At 37.4% G+C, this 25949-nt stretch overlaps 1 protein-coding gene across 1 annotated transcript; it reads left to right on the top strand.

Moving 5' to 3' along the window:
• The first annotated feature begins 1581 nt into the window (after positions 1-1581).
• On the top strand, positions 1582-24629 carry LOC139967680 (E3 ubiquitin-protein transferase MAEA-like). The gene is made up of 10 exons (XM_071971680.1): positions 1582-1732; positions 6179-6256; positions 6884-6991; positions 7520-7723; positions 8294-8416; positions 9933-10118; positions 11350-11483; positions 13635-13759; positions 17856-17920; positions 22338-24629. Exons 1-10 carry the CDS (start codon positions 1694-1696, stop codon positions 22437-22439), a joined length of 1164 nt encoding a protein of 387 aa, XP_071827781.1. The 5' UTR covers positions 1582-1693; the 3' UTR covers positions 22440-24629.
• Positions 24630-25949: the final 1320 nt, after the last annotated feature.

Genomic DNA, 25949 nt, shown 5'->3' with positions numbered 1-25949 from the left:
GGTTGACTTCTAGTTATTATTAACGTAACATCGATGTGATTGGTTGATGGATAGACTCATCTCTATTTCCATTGGCGCGTTGGCTAATGAATATTTATCACAATTGAGCAATGGCTTACAGCTGTTGAAGTTGGTGGCGCTTTCTCAATTCAGACGACAGACTGAGCACAATGTCAGAACTGTGGTGGCAAGCCCCGATCAAGGGAAAAGGGGCAGGGTATGGGGTTACAACTTACAACCTTTTTCATCCCCAAATAAACAAAAAATTAAAAGATGTCATTGGCTCAACCTTGCGTGTAGAATTAATAATAGAACTAATTTACAGTAAGATAGCAGGTAGCAACATGACCCGCTGCAAGCAATAGATGATGAAACGGGCCGGGTGAACAAGTTTGAATATATAGTTAGCACTTCAAGACACCCGGATATGGATCTCTCTGTTTAAATCGCCATTTCGACTTATCCCTGGTGACTTTTTTATATCAAATGTTGGATTTCTTATCATGATACAGTTCTAACCAACATTTTATACCGTGTTGTGTAGAAATTGTTAAGTTTTTCAGGTTAGAAACCCTCGCCCTTCCCCTAGAAGCAAATGGACGTCGGGGTATACTATCATAACATATGACGGTAAATATCTATCTCTGCATGGCTCTCAGTCTGGGGTGACGACGACAGTTATATGAAAAGAAAGGCAATTTTGTCGGCCGGCGCAGAACAGACAACTATGTGTATTTCAAATTGCGCCCGTAATTTAATATTTCGAAATGTGAATTCCCTGGCTTTGATTAGGACGCATATTTGGCAATTTCGGAGCGAATTCTGTGATTTAGGAACTCACTAAAGGCGAAGAATCTGTGGAAAATCGCTGCAATGGGGCTGAAAGTGCATGCAGGATCACTTTCTCCCAAACTCGCGACATCCCCATTCTCGATATATATCAGTAGGCCTATGGTTATTTCGTCATTGTAGTGAAGTTGGCTTTGTGTCAAATACAGCCCATAGAAAAACGGTAAAGGTGAAGGGCCCAGCTTTCACTCTCACCCAGGGCCCATTAAACTATGGTGCCGCCACTGATGACACCGTTAATGTTACACTTAATCGGTGACGGCGCCAACAGGGGTGGGAGGGGGGGGGGAGGCTTTCTCCCCTAATTACGATTCTTGCCTCATGCAATGCCTCAGCCAATCACAAGCGGCTCGATGGGGTTATATACAAGCTAACCAGGACCACTCACATGCTCAGCCTGAAACAACATTACACTTAGAAATCAATACAGGGCAAAAGTAAATGACTATCATGCCCATTGCATATAATGATATGCAGGCTGTGACGTATGGGGTGTAGAACCAGGGAGTTGTTATGGAATTGGGGCCCGGCTACAATATAAGGGCACCAGGGAAGTATGGGATAAAGAATCATTAGGCCTAGGTGTTTTCATTTTCATAATTTGCTGAAGGAAAATTGAGGAACGATAAAAAGTTTGTTAAAAAATCAAAATTAAATTGGGGTCCAAACGGACATGGGCCATCATCTTTTCCGGATGGGTGGGAGGAGAAAATTGTCTAGCAAATTCATATCATTGGCAGATTTCCATCCCCATATTATCACATGTACGCATGTGTAGGCGATGTTGTAAACAGAGCGTGAACTCGGGTCAGACGGTCGATAATTTCAGGTATTTCTTCTCAAGATGGACGATATCAGTGCCCTCGAACACGCCACTTTGAAGGTTAATAGTTCATTTAAATGAACAAAATATAGATTTGTACAGGCCATCCATACATAACTGAAATATCGTTGTTTTAAGTGACCATATAATATCTTCGTATCACTTTCTTCTATCAATGTTTAGACGTATAGGCCTACAGTAGGCTTGGCCCTGTGGGCAGTAATACTGTAATATTATTAAGTGTTTTGAGCCTGTACACTAAAAGCTAATATAGCTCTTGCCTATGTGTGCTAGCAAAATCTGCACACCCATGGCAAACATTAACTTTTAATTTAATAGAATCTTTCATAAGTTTCATATCCAGCAATATAGGGTCAAGGATTGATGTTTGGGGTTTCATGTAGGCATGCAGAGCTCTGCTATGTTGAGCATCTCCTTAACTTAAGCAACATCATATTATTACTAGGCCTAGCCTATGCAAAATTTGATTCCGAAATTGATAATTTGCAAGAAATTCTCTGAATGGGGACAAATACATACCAAGATTGAATTTTGTTGTGGATAATTTACAAATTACTTTGCTGTGTTGATCAATTTTGATTATATGCTCCAAAACTCACCATTTTGTTTCAAGAAAAGTGATCCTTCCAGGGGCGTATCCAGGATTTTCCAATAGGGGGGGCGCCAGGCATGAATGATCGCCGTCCTGGGGGATGGGTCTGAGGCGAGGGGTGTACAATTTTTGCTTTCAAAGAAGGGCTGAAATGCAAAATGGTGTCATATGCATGGGCGGCGATCCGTACTTCCGAGTGGGGGGGGGGGGATATGACCTTGTTGACTATCTAAGCGTAGCGCCACCATGGATTGGCGCGAAGCGTACAAGAAAATTTTGGGATTAACAAACCCTCTAGATGGCCGGAAACGGCACTTCCCGAGGTTTCCAAGCGGCATATACCCAACTTTAAAATAGGGATGTCATGTCCGAAATATCTCATAATCAGGATCCAAAATACTTTTTTTTTTAATTTCGGGTGTTATTTTGGGAAAATTGCCCCTGTCAATCTTGTTTCAGGCGCAACGTTAGAATGTTCAAGAGCCCTGTTATATTATTCGATGAAGAAAATGGCCTCATGCAGGCTATTATAGGCCTATACACATGCAATACACAATTACACATAGTTACATTCCTAGGTACCGATTGCTAAGGCATCCAGGTGAAACGTGTATTAAGCATTACCCTGGTTACATGAGATTCTCAGCTGTTCGAGGGAACATGTACGTGTGTAGACCTACTATAGGGCCTATATGAATACTATGAGGGTGCATATATCAATACCGTGGGTGCAATAATACATTTTGTTGTTATAGGGCCAATGAAGCCTACAGTCAACTATTTTTGCTTTATAAAGACGCTTTATTTGAAAAGATCGCACTGCGTTTATGGTAGGCGAGAAATGAAGCTAAAAAAGAGCCGTACATTAACGAAGATGCATAAATGTAGGCATGAAAATATTCTTATCCCTGGCATTTGGTGGGGGGGGGGATATGGTGCATTACATCCCCTCCACCCATTTTCATGGGGGGATATATCCCCCCTCCACCCAGGATCGCCGCCCATGGCCATATGTGATCCATTTTTCGACCTTAATAATAAGCAACATTTCCAGTAAATATGGACACAAAATGCACAATTTAGTATGGCTGGCATGTCATTTAGTGTTTATAGTGATAATACAAACACAATTACCATCTATGTTTCTAAAACTATTATGCCGCCGAACTTCGCCAGAACCTTTTTTTGGCAAACAAAAAATAAAGCATACGGGAGGGGGGGGGGGGGTTAAGCGATCACCGACATCTCACAGAAAGGTCGTCATATTTTTTTTTTTTTTTTTTTGCTAATTTTTTTTTTTTTTGGGTGACGGCCAATAGGGGGGGCGCGCGCCTGTTGCGCCCCCCCTGGATACGCCCCTGTCCTTCTATTTCCCATCACAAGAGTATGGTAGCCAGGGTCGCTACCATGTATACTTTAAGGTTGGTGGGGGGGAGGGGAATGGGACCTTTTTCCTCTGGCAGACACAAAATTATCAAAATCTAAGTGTACAGTACATATACGTTTTAAGAAAAGTCACCCAGGAAAGAACCTGGGCACGAAAACCAAACTACCGAACGACTGATCCCTTCTCAACCCCAGTCCCCTTGCATCGGGACTGTGACTGTGTGATCATCGTCGGGTGTGTATCACCATTCCCCTCGAAAAAGAACAGATATATACTACACATGATCTTAGCCAAATGGCAGAGAAGGGTACAGTACATATTATATAACATGTATACATGTGTGGTACAACCTAAACAGTTGAAGATTCTTCAATATGGTGTCCAAAGTTGCAAAATATTGTACTTTTTATGTATCTAAGCAGCCTTTATGTTTCCAAAATCTATCTATGGGGAGGAGATAACCCTCCCTTATATCCCATTCATCATCTGACTTTCAGTATTGAAAAACCACAAACAATTGCAGTATTTATTATGGCACACAGATTGACTGTGTGGCAGTGGTTACTTTACACAGCTATATGGAATAACAACAGAGAGTCAGTGAGGGACAATTTGTCTGCTGTCATTCTTGCATTTTCCCATACTCAGGGTATCAAAATACACTATTGAACTGTTGGTTTCTGGTTACATTTCTGTGTAGATGCATACATTGTTTTGTACATATAGGCCATTTTGTGACATTTTTCATACCAAAGCACTCATGATAACTGGTTATCGTGCTATCGTTTTCTCCCTATGATCGCATTCCCCACTGAATTGATCTGTAGAAAACAGTGAGTTTTACAAGTTATCTCCAGGGAATGAAATATAACCCACAGGTCTGTCTTAGAATTAGAGAATTGTTTACTATGTCAAAATTTCTCCATGGAGGGTATCTGTGAGAAGCCTGTCAAGTGTTCATGCTCCTTCTGTGATGAGGATTCTTACTTTTCAAAATCAGAAACACCTAACTTCTTGGAAGAATTTTCTCTTGTCCATTGCTCAGATGGAATTTAGAGAGAATCTGGATCATGGTGGGTTTTGAACTGAGAAACTAATGGTATATATGCCGACATCACTGCTGCTCCGTGCCTTCACTGTATATAAAGATTATCAAAAATAGTGTCCCCCAGATTAAGAAGTCATGTACCCCAACACTATTGAGTGCTAGTCTCAAGAAGCATTGAATTGTACATAGCAATACAGCTAATGGAATGCCAGATTGTGTGGCAGTGATCATTTGCATTTTCGAGGTTTGATTGAGCAGAAGACTGGTTGTGGCTGTGGGAAGGAAGAAGTGGGGGGGGGGGTTGGATGCCAGGTCTCTGAAGACATGTTCCTTGAACAATCCAACAGTATGTAGCATATATGAGTGTGTGCTGTGTTCTCAAAACTTCATGGAGTAAGCGCTGATATAACTGTCGGTAAAAAGCTTTTGGAGAATGACTCAGATATGTAAAATAATAAGGTAAAATCCACAGTAATCCAGCTATAACTGTACTGATGTCAAGACATTCAAAATCTCAACAATGTTCATTTTCACTCATTTGGTAACCTAAAATGTTTGTGAGCCATTTCATTTATACATGTGACTGCCTTTAGTGCCTTCTTGGTACTGGAAACAAATAAATACTCTCCAAATTTTCCTGTCACCCAATTAACACCATCTTAACCATCTTGGGATATGTACTTACAGACAGTATTCACATACTGTGTATGTGATAATGAAACCTACCACCTTAGCAGCTCAATATATGTTTTGTCATGGAAAATCCTAACCAGAAGGCAAATGACTTTGAAAGTGAAGAACTGAAACATTGAACTTGAAGATTCCAACTTGTTACAAGGTCACTCATTAAAATGATAGCAAATATTAAGGGTGACTGTACGATGATCGTACGAAAGTAAAAATTTAGTGATGAGTGTTTCCCTTTCTAAGAAATATGGGGTTATATTGGTGACTTTTAAGAACCAAAAGGAAAGTAGTCGAGAAGTATTATAATCATATATAAGCAATGAGCTGCAAGGAGAGTAAACGTATGAAATGAATTACAAACCAGACTTGTACTGAGTCTGTACTGGTACTCTGTATCCTGGCAGCATAGTTTGTTAGTACTCCTACAGTACCTGCCATGATGGGTTCGTACTGTACTTGTACAGACATTTAGGAATCTACCGTCGTATAAACTCTAGTGCAAACTTAAGTACTTGTACTTGCACCCCTATAGAGCCTTGTGATCATATCGACAGGAATTCTACTCTTGTAGTACTCTGTAAATCTGTTACAAACTTGTGACAGTTGCCTAAAATATAATTTAGAATTTAATGGAATTGTGCTGTGCAAGAACCAATGTTGGTATTACTCCGTTTCTTATCATGATGGAGCCGAGACTCCATTCTAAATCATTTTGTGTTTCGGTGTATGACATTAAACATGGTGACTTGATTTGACTTCTCTCTCTTTCAGGTACCGTATGAAAATCTAAACAAAAACTTCCGGAACTGTCAGAAAGTCATTGATAGAGAGGTTGTTCATGTGGTTCAGGTATGGTTTTGATAAAATAATGTTTCTCGTTTGCTTTGTTTATTCTTTATAAATGAACAATTGCCAGACTTATGCAATATTGCTTAACTTACCTATTAAACTTCAGTAAAAATTGACAACTGAACAAACACTAACCAACACCAAGAAATATGTTTGTAACAAAATGCAATCTTTTAACGAAAATTTGATTAATTATGGTGATAGTAAAGACCTTTCTTTGGTCCATTTCCTAGAACATATATAATAACACAGTTATGGGATAAATTATAGAGTTATTTACATTCAAACAATCATTCTGGAGTTAAAAAACAATATTGTGAGATTGAAACATTTCAAGCAGCAGCTATATTTTATTCTTTTGTAAGTTTAACATTTTAGCCCATAGAAGAGTATGACTTAATGAGAGAGAGCTGTTGCTAGAGGAACAAGTTTCAGATATTGACTGTTTGAAAAGGCTGCAGGATGTATTCTTGGGTGAGACACACAGATGTCCTGTTTCAGTGTACCCCAACACCACTACCCACCACTGAAGAAGCAAGGGAACTTCAAACAGCTGAAGATCAATGGATCATACAGGACAAATTTGCTATTCAAAATTTATTCTCCTCTCTTTTCTTTTCATTCAAGGCGACTAATGAGCTTGATCGGTGCTTGGAGAGTCGAGAAGCCACAGTGGGTAGCGTTGTCAGCCTTATAGATAATATGGTTGAAAAGTTAACCATCTTAAAGAGAAAGGTAAGATACTCACCACATACATAATGTAGACAGAAACCGTTTGCAATATTTCTAAAGATGTAAAATCCTGCAGGACTTTGATGAACTCTTATATTTAGTCAGGCCTTAGAAATAATAATAATAATGATGATAATGAAATTATCACTTCAGGCAAATAAAGGATTCCTCCAAGCAGAAAAATGACCTCTATTTGCACAATTACAAGTGGTGTATCCAGTCACTAGTTTTGATTGCAGACTTCGTAGTGAGTCCTGTAGTACCCGTATTCTAGCATAATTAGGTGTATTCAGACCTGGCCTCATTGATTTGTTCTCATCTTCGTACTCCTGTGCATTGTCAGTGGTAGTATAGCAACTAATGCCAAACTGTGTACTCGTGTTCATGCGTAGAGCTCTGCAATTGAATATGTACCCATACCCGCTTCCTCTTTCTTCTACTGTTCATAAGGTACCCTACTACAGTTTTGCCGGATTAAGTTATGGTGCCGTCATGCCACCAAGATTTATTTTTCTTCCCTTTCCTTAACAGGCGAATGAAGCTATTAGCATAGAGGAGGATAGTGCTCAAGTATGTAAGAAGAGACTAGCCCATCTCAAAGAGAGGGAGAACTGTAATGGGAGTGCCTTGAATGTTTGGAAGAAGAAGAGAGTGGACCGAATGCTGGTAGAGTACTTCTTGAGGGCTGGATACTATGAAACTGCGCTGAAACTCGCCAGACATTCAGATATTGAGGTCAGTCTGTGTGCTATTTTAAAATGATATTGGGACTTTGGAGTTAGATACTATTACAATACATCTTTAGTGTGATTTTCTTCAGACTGTTTGTCCATTTCAGCATGGCTCTCATGAAAGGACCTTGTTTCAACTTTCCTCTGAATGCATTACGACGCTTTAAATCTGTCAGATCATATCAAACCATTTCAAAATGTCAAGAAACTCAACATGCTTCATAGTTTGTACTTTCATAAACAGAAAGATTGTTTAGCAATTTTGTTTTTGGAACTCATAAACATTTTTAGTGTTCATTGCAAGTGAGATAATGTTAGTCTCTGAAGATGACCTTTCATCAGTGTGGTAGGATATGTCTCTTCATAGATGCTTAACTCAAATGGTACATTGATTTGCTGTCAAAGTTTGACTGTTTAATAGGTTTTGGCTTTCAGAAGAGTACACAATGCTGAACTTAAATATCACTCCTGCAAAATCCATGGACGATGGTATATAGTACAAATTTCCGCATCGTTTTCATTTTTCATGAATCAGAATCAGTTTGATTTTTTTTTTCTTTTTCATTTCTTTCAGGATTTGACCAACATTAGTCTATTTCTAGTTTCTAAAGAAGTTGAAGAATCTCTACAGAGGGGAGAGACAGTTGCATGTCTCTGCTGGTGTAATAGCAATAAATCAAAGTTGAAGAAAATTAAGGTAAGCAGATTGACTAATAAACATGAATGATAAAAGATTGTATGCATGGGTATTAAGGGCATTGAAGTCTCGCCCCAAACCGCGTGCGGCCATCTGAAAAAGTTAACTTTCCGTTGCTTGCAAGTGACGTTTTGTTCGTGTCGCTACAAAATGCAGACAGTAATGAAACATGATACCTTGTTATCTTTAGCTGGACCTGAGATGTCCAATATCCTGTATCGTTTGCATACTGTGCTGTGGGTATTGACCGCAGCTGTATGTACTGACTGTACACTAGTGTTTAATTACCGACGGTAGCAAGCTGTGTGTTTATTTTCTGGAATTGATGGTGGTGTTTAACACTTCTGTTACACCTCATTCGAAACTAGGTCAAATTACCGGCATTAGACGTTTCTTTTGCGTGAGTCTTCACACCCTTTAAACACTCAGCTTTTAAGCAAAGCTTGCCGAGGGTGAATCTTATGGAGGCATTTAGAATAAGGAATCATAACTTCAACAAGGATATTTGACTGTTGAAAGCCTACCAGGCATTTATTATGTTCTGCTAGTATTGGATACAGTCACAAAACTCCAATCAAGATGGTATGATAGTGTTTGATCACTTGATGATAGCATGTGCAGAACTGCAATATTAGTTTCCTATATATTTGTGTTAGGTCAAAGGGTCTTATACTCCAGGGAATAATTTAGTCTTCAATTTTTGTGTGTTGCAGTTTTAAAGACTATGTCTCTTGTAAACTGCTATGTTTCCTGTGTACGAGAAAGTCTGCTACACATCTTTGTGTTCTTTGTGTTAGGTCATAGGATATACTCCAGGGAATAATTTAGTCTTCAATTTGTGTGTGTTGCAGTTTTGAAGACTATGTCTCCTGTAAACTGCTGTTTCCTGTGTACAAGAAAGTCTGCTACACATCTTTGTGTTCTTTGTGTTAGGTCATATATAGGGTATACTCCAGGGAATAATTTAGTCTTCAATTTGTGTGTGTTGCAGTTTTGAAGACTATGTCTCCTGTAAACTGCTGTTTCCTGTGTACAAGAAAGTCTGCTACACATCTTTGTGTTCTTTGTGTTAGGTCATATATAGGGTATACTCCAGGGAATAATTTAGTCTTCAATTTGTGTGTGTTGCAGTTTTGAAGACTATGTCTCCTGTAAACTGCTGTTTCCTGTGTACAAGAAAGTCTGCTATACATCTTTGCAATTGTATAGCAAATTGACCATTTTTTGTATAGCAGTTTTGCAATGCGGTACTGGACAAATCATTTCCCGTACTATATTGACATTGATTGTTTTCAGATGTTTTTTACTTAATAGTTGCCATCAAATTTCTGTAATGAACAGCATATATACTAGTGTAGAAACTAATAGGTGACTGTACAAATTAATTGCTAACTTTAAATAATTCCATTAATGTAGCTACCTTTGTACAAACCAGAAAAGTTCTGAAATGGTAGCATTGTTTTTATTATTAGAATTCTTTACCCAGACATTGTGTCCTTTCTTATGTTTATTTCAGAGTACACTAGAGTTTAATCTTAGGGTCCAAGAATTTATTGAATTCGTTAAACTCAATAGAAGAGAAGAGGCAATAGCCCATGCCCGTAGATATTTTACCACTGTAGAGGGAGACCAGTTAGCTATTGTAAGAAGGATTATGGGCCTCCTAGCTTTTAGTCCAGGAACAACTATACCACAGTATAGGGTAAGTACTGATCATTTCTTTGTTCTTATCAATGAATAATTGTAGCAATTATTACAGACATTTTGTGTTTTATTTATTCTATAATGCTGCCAATTTGCAGTAAATTTTATGAAAGAAATCCCTAGAGTATTGGTACACATAATCATGTTATCAATTGCTCAGATAATCACACAATCCTGTTTCATTTGTTTCCATTGGCATATTTTCAAGTACTGTAGGTTTGCAATTTCCAAGCAAAAAATAAATTTTCCACGGCACCTGAAATGCAAGTTGAAGAATTAAGCCGATTTCTTTGCATTAAATAACAGGCTTCTTCAAATGTTTATTTGAAATACATTCATTAAGGGTATGAATAATTAACATGTTACATATGTGTAGTTTCCTCCATATGCATTTTTTTACTTTCTGTAGCACACATTTTATATGTTAAGGTTTTCTATGTACATGCTGATGAAAGCATGATGGCCTTTGTTTGCTAATTTGCAGAAGTTTACAAACCTCTCCACAGGGGTGGTGGTGTGTATTTAATTATGTTGTGTCAATTGGCCCTATAAACACACTGCCAGTCCTAATTGTTTTTATCTCACTCAAAGATAGGATATTTTCAACTAAGTATTTATTCCAAGTAAAGAGAAATGAAAGTTGAACAGTTAAGCTGATGAGCTGCTTAGTAAAGTAATCATGGAAGGAAAAGTAAAATTCAGTACCACAGGCAGCTTTGGATATTTTTAGATATATAGATTACTGGTATCAATAATTAATGTGTTACACATGTATACATAATTTCCTCAAATGCATTTATGTTTAGTTTTACTTTCTACATGATGATGAAAGTAGCATTTTGTTGCCAATTTGCAGCAGTTTCAGTTTAGCTTCAGTTTAAATTTGACAAAATGCTTGCAGTAGTTATCTATACATGTTGTCAATTGATCCAACAGTCACACTGTCGATCCTACTTTTCTTTTTTCTTTTCACTAATTTTCAAGTGAATACTGCTACAGACTGCTTTAAGTATTTAACTTTCGATACATTTCTTACCATAATAAATAATTCATATGTATTACACATACATGTTTCCATCAAATGTATTATTAATAATGTGTCACATACTTTACATTCCTTAATGTTACAAAAGTTATAGAATAACTGAGATAAGATTTTGTAATGTGATGTAAATGTGTTGCAATAGCATTAGTTACTTTTTTCTCCTTTTTTGTTGTTGCTGTTATAGAAACTATTGGATGGTAGTAAATGGCAGGAGCTAGTGGATCAATTCCGAGAGGAGAATTACAAACTATTCCAACTAAATACTACTCCAGTACTGACAGTGACGCTAGAGGCAGGATTATCAGCTATGAAGACTCCGTATCCTTTTGGGAGAATTACTCCTGTTAAGTTTGGATGTTATTCTATATCGCCTGTAGAAGATTTGTATTAATAAATTAATAATATACCAGTTAAGCAATGTTTTGTTTGTTTATTTTCTATTTAGTAACTCACAACTCATTTTCAGTTTTTTTTTTAAACATGGAATCTTCCAATACATTCTTGACTGTCTGTTGGAAACAATCGTGAAATCACGATGAGCTTGTGTTTTCCTCAAATTTTTGTCTCTTCACAAAGATTGAGCATGCAGAAATTTGGTATATAGTGAACACACCATGTCCTGGCACAGTGTACAGACAGTACAACTGTTAACTTGAAAAACATGAATGAGATGGTTGTGTAAATTCATCGTTTGACCTTTGTGCTGTTTATGCTATCACAGTGTACTACGTAGTCAGAATTGCGTAAACATGCATGGACAGATACACCAAGCAATCCTGGAATCATGCATAGTACTATCTTGCTTAAAGTCGTCTCTGTTTTCAACTGGAAGTGAAAATTATTCTCACTTAGGATTTAAAATCCCATAACATTGTATCTTATCTAATGTTGGAATGTCTTTCACCGCATTTAAGTGCGCATACTAAAGTGGTGTGTATTGCAGTTATGATATATTTTACTTAGTTATCAGAAGCAATAGTGATTAAGGGGTACTAAATGCCTGAAACTTCATACACTTAAAGGAGGCTTTTTCCCCTTTGTGTTGTTTCCCCCATAAACATAGTTCTATTCAACATAAGATTACAAGTTCCGTACCAAAACTAAAACTTTTCCGACGTTTTATGTCAAAGCTAATACACAGAAAATGACTAATTCTGCAAACAAGGATGAAACAGAGTTTGCTGACAATTGTTAATTTTTTAGCCCTGTATTGCAGTTTAGTTGGATAACTGCTTGCTGTGTAAAAAGTGTTATAATCTCTCACTTCCTGCAGCAGCATGATGAGTAAACACTTTTATTTAGTTTATCTTCTGGTTCTGTTATCTATACTAAGTCAGACCTCCACTACTTCAACCCTATAAATTCAAATTCAAATTTCAATTTACTTTTCTTTCTTTTTTGAAATCTCCTGAAAACTTCCGTGTGCAGTTGTAAAGTGACAGTAATGACCATAATATACACAAGTTAAAAGTCTGTTTAATCAAGGAAGGCCACTTCATATTCTGTCATATTAAGCCTTTTTGATCTCTTTAACAATGTCCATGCTAGAATTTGTCTTAAGTTTACTTTAATCTACCTGGTGTTTAAATATACCCAACTTGGATTTATGACCATTTTACTGCTGAACTTTTTACAGCTTGTATTTAGCATTTTAAGGTAATGAGGAACTGACCAAACACAAAAGACAAAAGAGTTTGTCAAGTCATAAATATTAATGCTGGACAGAGATGGACAAGCTTGTGGGCCTTTCCTATTGATGAAAAGAGAAGGTTAGGCGTACAGATGATATAGTGGTAGGCAGTATCGTTTCTATGAACGTTTAATGTTTAAATCCTGTTTGTTGTTTCAGTTATTACACGAGAAATATTTCAGTCTTTAAATCACTCTTTAAAAAAGAAAAAGAAAATATGAACCAGATTTTTTTACTGAAAAGGCAGTCTTTCCTATTTGACCAAAAACTTGCACTCCTCTCCCCCTCCCCTTACATAAAGAAGAAAGCCTTTTTCATTGAGAAATGTTAAGTAGGTATTATGCAGAAATATTCTAGACCAGGGATTTAGCCATAAAATGAAAAGTAGGAGTAAACTTTGTGGTGTGGTTGTCAAGTTTTTGGCCTCTCCCTTTTCACAAAATTTTCTTTTAGAATTTACTGATATGCCAATTGACAGCATCTTTTTATACCTTTCAAGCAGATGAATTTCCCAGCAGAATCTTGTAATGTCTACATTCTATTCTCAAAAACATCTGCCTTGCTGTTGTAGTACCAAGTTGCATTATACATGCAAGAATTGTTAAGACTTGTGTCGGTTCATATTTCTTACATTTTTTCTGTCCTCTGGTCAGACCTTCTAATTGATGTCTGGACGGGTCATTGGCTAAAGCCATTCTCCAGAATGAAGGTTACTTTTATGATACATATTTAATAATAAATCTACATACATTACTTCCTTAACATCCATTATTTCACAGTCAATGTTACAGTGATGATTGTAGGAATCCCAAGTGCCCTGTGTGTTCCAAGCATCTGAATGAACTTGCCAAGACGTTACCATATGCCCACTGTGCGCAGTCACGACTCGTCTGCTCTATATCTGGTAAGTATGTGTTGGTCGTAATAAGTATGTGTTACTCGTTCTAAGTATGTGTTATGTGTACTTAGTATGTGTTACTTGTAATAAGTATGTGTTACTCATAATAAGTATGTGCTACTCATACTAAGTATGTGTTACTCGTAATAAGTACTTGTTACTTGTAATAATTATTTGTTACTCTATATATCAATGTTTCAGAAGTCATGTTTGCAGTCGTATTCGCGCTACGCAAGCTCCTGGGCGTACAGTATTTCGAAGAAGTTACCTCCATTAGTGTAGCAATAGGTGTTAATTATCTCTACTAATCTTCCTTTGGTTTAGCTGTACATACTTATAGAACAGATATACCTAGACTTACTATCCTTTCATAGTAGATGTACTTATCCTTCACATGTTTTTTAGCACTACTGCTAGCTACAACCTGTCATAACAGATACGTCTGGATGTAACCCTGCATCCATATAGCAATACGGTAAACCTATTCCTTAGCTACTTTCATTGCACATGTACCTTGGCACACAAGAATCACTTGGAAGTTGTTATAGTCAATAAGTAATGAGGCACCTATGTCTGTGACAGGAAATCATTTCTTGTTGGCATATAAATAATATTATACAACTTATTTAATAAATGAAAAAACAGCTTTATTTAATCCTCCCAAGTCAAGGATGAAATGGTTAAAAGAGAGAGGACTAAAATAGACCCAAGTACAGTCAATGTTCTTTTGTAGAAATATCCAAATATGCTAGTGAGTGTATTATATATGGTAAAACATACAAGAATCCAAACTGAAAAATATCTCATATCAATGCATCACATCTTCTCTGTTGTCTTTAAATACTCTAACAACTAAACGACAGCACCTCAAAGCAGTTACTTTCTTCTCATTTTGCCAATTACTGTACATAGCAATAAGCTACAAACAAACTACCAATAAAGTGGGTGTTAGCATAGCTAATGGAATGTATAAGCATAGCTGGTGGGTATGGGCATAGCTGGTGGGTATGAGCATAGCTGGTGTGGTTAACGCAACCAGCTACTTCATCAAATCTAATCGTCACTTGTACTTTTTTATATTTGACTGGAGGCTGTTTTCTTGATCAAATTATGGTATCTTCATATAATTGTAATCCATCAGAAATGAACGTTTTTCAATCAACTTTTTAATTATGAATTCTGTTTCTTGCACTTTTGTCTGGTTATTGTTGGTAAGATACTTGAGATTGTCATGAACTCTTTTAGTCCATAAACTGTAAACTGTTATCTTTTACTTAGTCAAAGCTATTTCAAGTTTTGAGACATGCCGTGTTATTATTTTCCAGTCATCTGTTGACTAACTTGAGCAGTTTCTGGATGGATAGTGGTTTCTGTGTACTTTGAAATGTAGAGCAAAATTTTGTCTTCTAGTGAGGAAATTTCATGGAATGTTGATGTATTGGATTAATATCTGCTGCAAACTAGCCGTTGGCTCCATCCAGAATACCATTGATTTGAATCAATCATCTCAAAATGACAGTCTCGTCCCCTGTTTGCTGAGGGATCTCACAGAATAACTGTCTGGCTTGGGTTGTTTCAATAGTTTGAGAATATCTAGGAACTCAAATGAAGGGTTTTCTCTGTAGACAGTAAAAGATGAAACTGAAAAATGATGATAAGAAGAGGGTTACTTTTGTAATGTATATTTATATTTGTTCAAGCCAAATTGAAGTTTCTTGGTTTGAACTGTTAGAATCAATCAATTGCTAGCGAATAAATTTGAATTTGTCATTTTGTGTGTTTTTTTTCAATTAATGAGAAAAAGACAGTAATCTGTAACTTGTTTGTACATATTTGGATGTCAAGGAGTTCATAAAGGGCTTCAAAGGTCCATAACCGTGTCAATTCAATGTTTTCTGTACAATTTATTAAACAAATTTTTCCTTTTGTTGTGTGTGGAATATTGGAAATTCAGTTTTAGACTTCTTTCATTGACAGGTATGTTCTATTGTGTCATGATATTATTTCACAAGGCAGTTCAAAAACTTTCAAATACATGAATGTTGTAATCCCCATTTGTTATCATCAAATACATGGATGTTATCCAGGCGCGTATCCAGGATTTTCAAACCCGGGGGGCGCGAATTACTATCTAAGCGGAGCGCCACCATTGGTTGGCGCGCAGCGTACAAGAAAATTTCTTGTTTTGATACCCCCCAGATCACCGGAAACGGCACTTCTCAGGCTTGAAATGACCAACCAGATGTACATTTTTTGCCTGAGAACCAAGTATTTCCTAATAGTTTTTTCCCATCCATAACCTTTTTGAAGATTGTCAACCCGGCACACATCATGTTCGACCTGATCGCATCTCCTGTGGGTCTTTGCTTTTGTAGGTGATTCTACGTCGCGGCCCACAATACCCGTCAGCCCCACTTTTCAAGGTTTTAAGCCCCGTATTTGTTTAGAATTTGAAAATTCACATTTCTCGTGAATAAACTCACTTGAAAACATACCCATAATGTTGTACAAAATGTCATCTATGGACAACCAATATAGAAAAACTTCCTTCAACCCCTAACAGACCGGTCAAAATTGCACGAGTAGAGGGAAGTGTGATGCAGAATGTTGGTCAGAAATTTTCGAAAATTCAGACACAGTTAATTTATTGGTGTAGAAATATTAAAACCTCTTATAACGGCTATTATAAAACTTGGTTTTCGGAAATGAAAAAATAGCAGATATTTCCGAAAACCGAACACTACACACATAGGCGTAGGAGGCGCGGCGGCAGTGGCGGAGCTAGGGGTATTGGTCAGGAGGGGCGAGAATGGTCTGTAGGGGCGCTTTCGACACTATCTAAGCGGAGCGCCACCACTGGTTGGTGCGTAGCGTACAGAAATTTTTTGAGTAAAGATGCTCCCTAGATCGCCGGAAATGACCCTTTCCGGGCCTGGCTAATTTGCAGATAAACGAAGAATAAGGTGTCATCACCAAATTACACCAACAAAATGTGAGAAATGTCAATAAGTAGATGAGAGCGCAATAAAAAAGTCAATAATCTAGAATAAGTAAAAAGTGGTAAAGAGCTGAAAAAGGCGCCAGCAGTCCATTTGAGTCCGTCAGGGGGGGGCATCTGCCCCCCTGACCGTATGGACGCTCCGCCACTGCGCGGTGGGGGTGCAGCCCCTAATTCGCCATTACTAATGTAAAAGAGAGTTTTGGCATAATTGGACCTCCATGTTTTTTATACATCTACATGAGACATGTCGTTGTTTACATTAGCATCCCGCGGTATACTGCGCAATTTTAACGGACCGAACGGTACATGATGGCATGCGATGTAATAACTGATGCTTGCTTATATGATATTGACATTAAGACGTTGAACGCGCGCAAAGTTTTTGGTTATTTTTTCAGGCAAGTCGGACAGTTTTGAGGCTTTTCATCCTGGAACGCCATTTTCATGCTCACTGATATGATGTGATATCTGCTGAAATTACTCAGCGATATCATTTAAAAAAATGCTGAATGGGGGGGCGGGCGGTCCCCCCCATCCCAAAATGCGTCATGTTCCCCGACGACACAGTCGAGTTCGAGACCAGCCACAGTTGGTTTCATAGCACAATTCTACACTCGCGTTATGATAGACCATATATAGTATATATATAGATCATTAGTGAGAGAGGAAAATGGAAACGTCAAAAAATGGAGTTGTCGGTGTAAGGGGTAGGGTGAGTCACACTTTTACGAAATCATTGATCCGTCACTGGCTACCCTTCAGCGCTGTAATGATGTCACTGTTTCTCTTTCTCTTCCCGGTGTCTTCGCGTTTTTCTTTTACTCCCTCCTTTTCTCCCTTTTCTCTCTTTCTTCTTTTTCTTTTCCCTTCCTTCCTCTCCTCCTCGTCTTTTTTCCCCTCTTTTTTCCTTTTTTCTTCTCTTTTTTTTCTCTCCTCTTTTTCTTACCCGGGGGGCGCGCGCCCCCAACGCCCCCCCTGGATACGCACCTGTTATCTCCTTACCCCCCTGCCCCCATTTCTTATCAAATGCATGAATGTTGTCTCCCCAACTTTTCTTCTCATCAAATACATTAAGTTGTACCCCCTTTTCTTACCATCCAGGCAAGCTAATGAATGAACACAATCCACCCATGATGCTACCAAATGGACGTGTTTATGCTGAAGAGGTATGATGGCTTCATTGTATAGTTAAGAAGGACAAATTGTGAGGTTTTAAGGGGTGGCGGTGGGGTGGAACGGGGGATGTTTGGATAGTAAAAATTCCTTATTTTGTTCTTTCAGTAAAGCAAACAGCTTTTACATGTTGTATTGTTGTAAACTAAGGTTATGTAATTGCAATGAAAGAAATTATACAAAATATCAGTTGGGGTCAAGAGAGTGAAATTTAAGGGGGACAGAAGTATACATGCAATTTTCAAGTATTTTCTGATAATTGAAGTGTCTATTAGGGGTAGACAGATATAATTTGAAAGATAGGCCAAAACTGGGTAACAGCATTGTTGAGAGGGGCAGAATGGGTTGAATTATGTCTTGTGGTCTTGTTAATTTCTACAACTTTAAATGCACTCTTCTATCAGTCATGTTCCATGAAAATTTAAATTAATAACTTGATATTATCCTACTGCCTGATCATGTAAGTCATATACTGTATGTCTCATGAGTAATTAATGTTGTGTGTTGAAACTTGATCCAGATATCATTTGAATTAAATGATACAGATGTTGTTAACAGTAGCATTGCATATATTGGTATACTAGTAACATGTTTATACAGAGGTTCTTTGTGATGCAGGATCACCATTGATTTGGACCTATTCTGTATCAAATGAAATAGTCGTTGTTTAACAGTAGCATTGCACATATTGGCAGGCTAGTTATATGTTTATACAGAGGTCCTTTGTGATCCTCAGCTCACTATTGATTTGGACTATTCTGAATCAAATGAAATAGCTATTGTGATATAATAGCATTGCCTGTATTGTTATGCTCGTTTTGGGGATTTTGCAGATGCTGAATCTAACATAAAGCGCTAACCTCTTAACATGATGATGACATTGGTTTCAGTGTCATCAATACTGTTAACATTTTACCATAAAAATTATGAAAAGCAAAATTAAGAGACAGTAAAAAGATTTCCTAGCTGTTCGAGTCAAGTTGTTCCTCACAAAGATCTCTGTCATTTAAGCCAAGGATGATGGTTGGGTTTTTGTCCCCTTTAAACTTATACCCTTGCAATTACACAAATTATGTTACAGTCCATTTAACTCTTGAGAAATGAACATTAAGTTAGTTTTTCTGAGGCTGACCTTATATTTTTTTGTTTATAGAAATCACTGCCAATGATTTTCTGTATATCTGTAGGTTTGCAGCAAATTCAGTGCACTAATTTTTTTGTCATTCTTCTGTATGTCAGTCAGTTTTCATTATACCTCAGACAAAGTGATGTACAAAAGAAAGATGACCTTTTACAAATTTTCTTGTTTTTTCATCAAAAGGTAGAACGGTATTGCCTATAATAATTAGGTTCTACCATTTCTTTGTGAGTTTAATTTTAATTAAAACATGATGTATCCAATCTTTCATATAATGCTTTTACAGAATCTGGGTGTATTTGCTTATTTCATATTATATCAGAACTATTTCTCTCTTGTATACATTGTCAAAATGCTGGGTCAATATTTGTTGATTAGGAAATGATATTTCCTTCCTTGCCAATGGGGAAAGGAATCTATGTGATGGTGTGTGAGTATGTGTGTGTGTGTGTGTCTGTCTGTGTGAATTGCCTACTTGTAAAACACCATGACTCAAAAGTACAGCTTGGTTGTAGTTCTTACTTGTAATTTAGATCACGCTCAACAAGTACAAAAGTGTGATTGAAATTAGTAGAGGTACAGAACGATGTCAGATCTTTTGTAACACACTAGCACATAGTTTGAGATATGTTATAGCGCTGTACATAATCTTTGGAGATCTGTAAACAGTCTAGTTTGGGCACATTGTTAACAAAATGACAGCGCCCTCTGTAGGTTGTGAATTGTGTCATACTGCTCTCATATTTCATCAGTTTATGAAACCTTAACTTGAAGAAAATTGTTTTTGCATCGTCCTGTAGATCTTTCAAAATACATTGTGTGCCAGACTATGTAAAATGGAGTTCTGCACTGTAGCCTATAAGCACGTTCTAATAAGAGTTATTTCTTTTGCAAAGTTTACTGATTCCAAGGGAGCATCCATATGTTAAACATCACTCACTGAATATCATGAATAGAAAGGAAAGAGTATGTAGACATTTTCATCCATTCTCCTCCCCCCCCCCCCCTTCAAAGGCTATCAGGTATCGTATAAAATCTTCAATTACAAAGAATGTAAGGCATTTCATTTCCATTGATGAGATTATGGGATTTGTCTGGAAAATGTGTAATCTTGATAACTACAAAAGCAAAGCATTCATGACATTCATACATGGCATGTGGATTCGACATGGTCAACGGTCATTTGAGGTCAACATAGGTTTACAGTCTGAAAATCTTGTACACTTGATAACTTCAGTACCAAATCTCAGATGAACTTGATAGTAAGCTTGTAGGCCCAACTGAGTACAAGAACCCTAGCATTTTTTTCTATGTCAAAGAGGCCAAGGTATAAAAACATGGTTAACATGATAAATCCAAATGCAAAGATTAAGTGCCCTACACACCTTAGCATGTTGATTTACCTTAGCAAATACAAGAAACTTAATATTTCAGAAGTCAAAGGCCATTTGTGGTAATTGAGATCAAATTATGAAACCTTATGATGTATTACATGTGGATCCACTGTACTGGGTACGCACAACTCGCTTTGTGGAGGTCAAATATCACTTGGTATCACCAGAGGTCAAATTCTGAAAACCTAATAAACATGATAATTAATTAACTTTATATTTAAATGTGTAAGATTCACTTATGTGTGTAACAGATCTATACTGTTACAGTACCTATGGAGGTCCTTTGCCTTGAAAAATTTCAGTATCGGTGATGTTTCATTGAATCATTATTCTGATATAATGTCAAAAGCTTCAGATAATCATGAGATGGCAGACACTTTTTACTTTTGGTAAAGTTGGGTTAAGGTCCGTGAGTAAGTTTACAAACAGTCCTCATGCTTTTGGGAATTGGCAGGACCTATGCCATTGTGGCTAATTCAGCAGCAAATAATTTAATCTTCAAATTTTGCATAGTAGTTTTGAAGGCCCTCAAGTTTGTCCCATATAATAAACTACGGTTCCCTCAGTACAATAATTGCTATATATACAAATTTTGCCCATTTTGTGATGCAATACCGGATAAATTAGTCCCTGTTCAATCGGAATTGTTTCATGAATCAAGTTGAAGATTATTTGAGCCATGAGGAGATAATGCATTCTGTTGTGACAGTCTTGGTTTAGTCTTGCATTTTGCCCGAGCCACTCTCAGTGATACTACTTGACACAGATTCCCCGGGACCAACGATTAGATTATCCACATACAGCGACAGGTTGCACTCTTCCTTGTCATTGTGTCATAAAGGCAGTGTCATAATACTCATTTACTTGATGGATTCAGAAAATGCGGAAGTCTATTTTGCTGTTTTTACTGAAATCCAATTCTCCAGGTGAAAGTATCTACAAAGATTATGGTTTGCTTCATATGACTACTTTGGTATTTCCCAAAGGTGGCGGTGGAAATGTTAACAGCTGTACAGTGCATGTGACATCAAGGAGTAATTTGCTCTACTGCCTGTATGTAGAGCTTCTATAATGTAATTTTTGTGGAAAAGTAAGCAAACATGCACAAACTGACAAATACACACATGTACACACATACATATACATGGATGATGTTGTATTTGAAAGGAAGAAAAAGATGCGTCGTTTAGTCTTCAAATTTTGTGTAGCATTTTTGAAGTCTCTTATAAAGTACTAAAAGCTGCTATATAAACATCTTTACACCTACTGTAGCAGCTTGACTATTTTCTATAGCATTTTGCAAAAGCAATACCAGATAAAGTATACCCTGTCATTTGAACTTCAATGTTCATGATTTATACAATATTTAATATAATTTGTTTCTGGTTTACCCTAATTCCCATCACGATTCCTGATGTCGTCAAGTCTTCAGTTATACTGCTTTAATGTTTTAGAGTCTAAATCAGGCAGAATGTAGTTGTGTATCATACTGCTTTAATCTCTGTTATTTGATCAGTAAATCATACTGCTCTCATCTTTAATCCACCACCCTTCTTCTCAGCCATCCTCAGGGAAATAATTTAAGAAACAGAAATAGCTGGGAAGAAAAAATTAGGTCAAGTTTCTGGTCGGTTGCCATTTTCTGTAAAATTTGCTCCTGATCAGGGAAATGTTGGGCAATTTTTTGGAGAAAATATTTAACTGTATTGCTCATTTGCCTTAAGCATGAACCCAACCCCCCTCCCCCCAACCCTACTTTGAAATGTATGTTTAGTGTGAACTTAGTTATGCACAGTATACTATTAGGTCATGCTTCCTAAATGTGTCATTATTTGGCTAACGTAGTAAACTGTTCTCCTTTTTATCCCTCTCTTGCAGTCTCTTCAAGCCCTTGCAGCTATGAACAATGGCAAGATTGTTTGTCCAAAGACTAAAGATGAGTTCACCATGGAGCAAATGGAAAAGGTGTTCATAATGTAAACCAGCCCGGAAAAGCATGCAGAAAGAATACGTTGAAAGAAGAACTCAAATGTATCTCTGCAAAATGTCGCCAGTTTATAAAAAGAATATCCAGAGGCTGTATGTGATGCGTATTAAACCAGAAGTTAATTGGAAGAAGCAGGATTATGAAGAATTTGGGCAAGGGAATCGAGAGCTACACACTTGATACGGTTCGTCTTCAGATTCGGTGAAAAGGATCAGTGAAACGGTTGCTGACTTTAAGGTATAACTTTAGTCAGTTATCTCCAGAATTAGTTCACAGATACCGTATAATTTAGGAATAACCGGAATGCTCAAATGTATATTGTGTGTCTCTGCGTGAGTGCTTTTGTGTCAACTGTGAAAGCTGTAGCTTTGGTTGATCACAGAAAGGAGAAGGAAACTTCTACCTCTGCAATGCGGAGCGTGCGGATATTAGAGACAACAATGTCAACATTCGGATTGCCACTGTTTGTTCGTTTTGTTGAGACAATTTGTGGGAAGACTTTGTGGGTGGAAACGGTTGCTATCTTCCCACCCACAAGGTCTCTCCACAAATTGTCTCAACAAAACGAACAAACAATTTATGCTATTTTTAAAACCTTGACTTTATTATTACCTTTTTACTCTGTATGTAACTTAATCTGCAGCTTAAAAGGTTTATCTGTAAATGGCATCAACATTTGATTCTGAAAGTTTCCCCAAAAGGAAGATTTCTTGGAAAGGTTCCCCCCACAGTGATACTCACTACCTCCCATACAGTGAGGACAAATGGTAAATGCTGAATTGTTCCAGGGAGTAGTAAAGCCAGTCGCAGAAAGAATTGTCAACAAATGATAATAACATCCGCCGCCTCAACTGTTTACTTATTTTATCAAATATTTGGATGCAGGCCTTTTTAATAAAGTAAAGTGTTAAGGACGTTGTTGAGAATGACTCATTCCATCGGAGGGGGAGAGCTGGAATATACATAAATGCCTTTGTATGCAGGTTCCATGTGGTTCATGTATGAAAGCATTAATGACTTTAATTTTGACTAAATAGGATCAAATGGCCAGTAAATTTAGTAATTTGTGACTTTTTTTTGTAGTGATTGCTGGTTGAAATCTTCACAATTTAGGCTAAAAATGGGAAGGAAGGGGAGGGAGGGGATGGAGGGGAGGGGGGCTGCCTCCCTGAGGGATGGTTGTCCAGGCAATTGGTGACATGAAATAGTACACATAGACTAAAAAAAATAATTGACAATCTTCAACGAGTTAGATATGCACCATGTATTGAATGTAGTTACTGTGACCTGTATTATGGTATATATTGTATGCCTGTGAGATGTGCACAACCAAAAAGTTGCTTGCTACGTGGACTTGTTGCTATGCAGTGTACAGTATGTAATAGAATATGCACAAATCTCTTACACCAAACAGGTGTAGCAGGACTATGCTAAACATACGGTAAATGCCAGGCTTCTGACAGGGTTCGTGTTCCTATTATAGTGAACACTCATACATATTTATTGTATTGTATAAACTTTCATATTGAACCAGATGTAGGCCACCGTGTGGTTAAGTACATCCATTGTTTATCCTTATGGTCATTTCCGCTGTTACTGCTGAAATGACTCGGGGGTTTATTGCTTATTAATTTAATTTCATTGTATAACGCGCTATGAACACAGGCCAGAGTCAATTTAGCGTTCGTTATGATAAAGTCACTATGTATTTATGAATAGCGCCACCTAAGTTTCTTAAATCGTGAAGAGTCTCCTCAGCGGGATGGTTTCACGTAGGATTTTAAATCGCATCGTACATTTTCCTGACGTAAAAGCAACGTCAAAATAATTGGATATATATTATTACTTTCAAAATTTCCAAGAATTATTCCCTCTCGAATGGACAGATTGTGTAGAATCCAAAGACAGTATATAGTAGTAGTTTAATCGGTAATCTATTTGATCCCAGTATTGGGTTAGTGGTGATTGGGTATCTTGATCATGTTCCCTTTCTTTGTTTCAGTAGTGATTTGTAATGATAAAGTGCATTACACTTTTATCCTTATTTTGGTATGCATAATGTACTAAGTGGGACCTTGATCAATTTTTTTTATTTTAATTTCACTGTTATCCTCTCCTCTCCATATATCTTATTACTTCTCTTCTTTTTTCCCCTGTATGAATAAAAAGGTTGAAAGTCTTCATATATATGTGTTAGTTTGGTTCCTTTTCTGTGACGCTTTTGAGCTAATAACATCAGACTGGAGTGCAAGACTAGTGGGTGTAAATTTCCACGTTTGGGAGGAAGGTGAGATGGTGAGGTGATATGTAACCGTATTACCAAAAGTAGTAATTATCTTGAAAATGATCTACTAAAACGTCCACAATTGTCGGAAGTGCAGAAATGCAATGGCAGTGCCTATGCTGCTCAAATCTTGATTCAATCTCACATAGTCTAAAATGATTCTAATCCATTTAGCTATGTGATAGCAGTAAATTGGAGACAAATTTTGGAGAAAATAATTAAATCTTCTGCCAATGATAATTTAGGGGAGGGGGGGAGGTAATTTTTAGGTATTACATCAAACTTTACAAATATTAAGTGACATGTCAATTCAAACCCTCTCCACGCAACTACTTAAACAAAATTGCAACATGAGCAACAAATGTCTTTTTTCCCCAAGTTTTCTTAATGGACAAATATTTTCTAGTTATCTTACATGAAGATTGCATCTACATTGGTTGTATCACTTCATGTACTCCGTCTGGATGTATCGTTTACACTCCCAGTCATGCTCAAGATGATGCGTGCAATTAACATTCACGTAAGACCCACTTTGAGCCCCATTAATGTATCTGATCTACATATCTACCACATCTTATGCAGCCTAAAAAGGGTTTTCAAAACGATGACGCCAATTAAGTTTGTCATTGATCTTCATCAATAAATACTGTACCTCTTCATTCATATTTTTATTCTTTGTAGGAAATTTTACTTAGACTCATATGTCAATCTGATTGCTGTTGACAGACCATTAGGTGCAATGTTAGTAATCTGCAGCAGCAGCAGTTTAAATAGTGTCCTTGAATCATTTGACTGGGTAACAAGAGGTAGTAAAGGTGTGTGAAGGAGGAGGGGGAGGCAGGGTACATGGCTTCCCCAACTTCCATCTTCAGTCGGGTAATTTTTTACATTTAGTCAGGGAAGAATTGGACCACTTGGTGTACACTCCAATTCTAAACCACACACATACATCCAATAGTGTTAGCACAACCTAACTATGCCTCAGGATGCACCATTTGATGTTTAACCCCCCCCCCATTCCCACCCCATGGGAGTCCGCTTCAATGTACCCATAGCCACACCCTCTCCTTTATAAAAACCCATGTTTTGCCTCTGGCTCTTCCTTAATCAGTTGGGGAGTAATTTAAAATTTGTCCACCCCACCTTTTAAAATCCTGTGCCTGCCGCTGACACGAGCGGACTGTCATATGAACATTATAGCAAGGCCCATACAGATGGA

The sequence above is a fragment of the Apostichopus japonicus genome, chromosome 5 (genome assembly GCF_037975245.1).
Source record: "Apostichopus japonicus isolate 1M-3 chromosome 5, ASM3797524v1, whole genome shotgun sequence".
NCBI classification, from domain to species: domain Eukaryota; kingdom Metazoa; phylum Echinodermata; class Holothuroidea; order Aspidochirotida; family Stichopodidae; genus Apostichopus; species Apostichopus japonicus.
The sequence above is the reverse complement of the archived record's forward strand: the minus strand, read 5'-3'. Positions and strand labels throughout refer to the sequence as shown.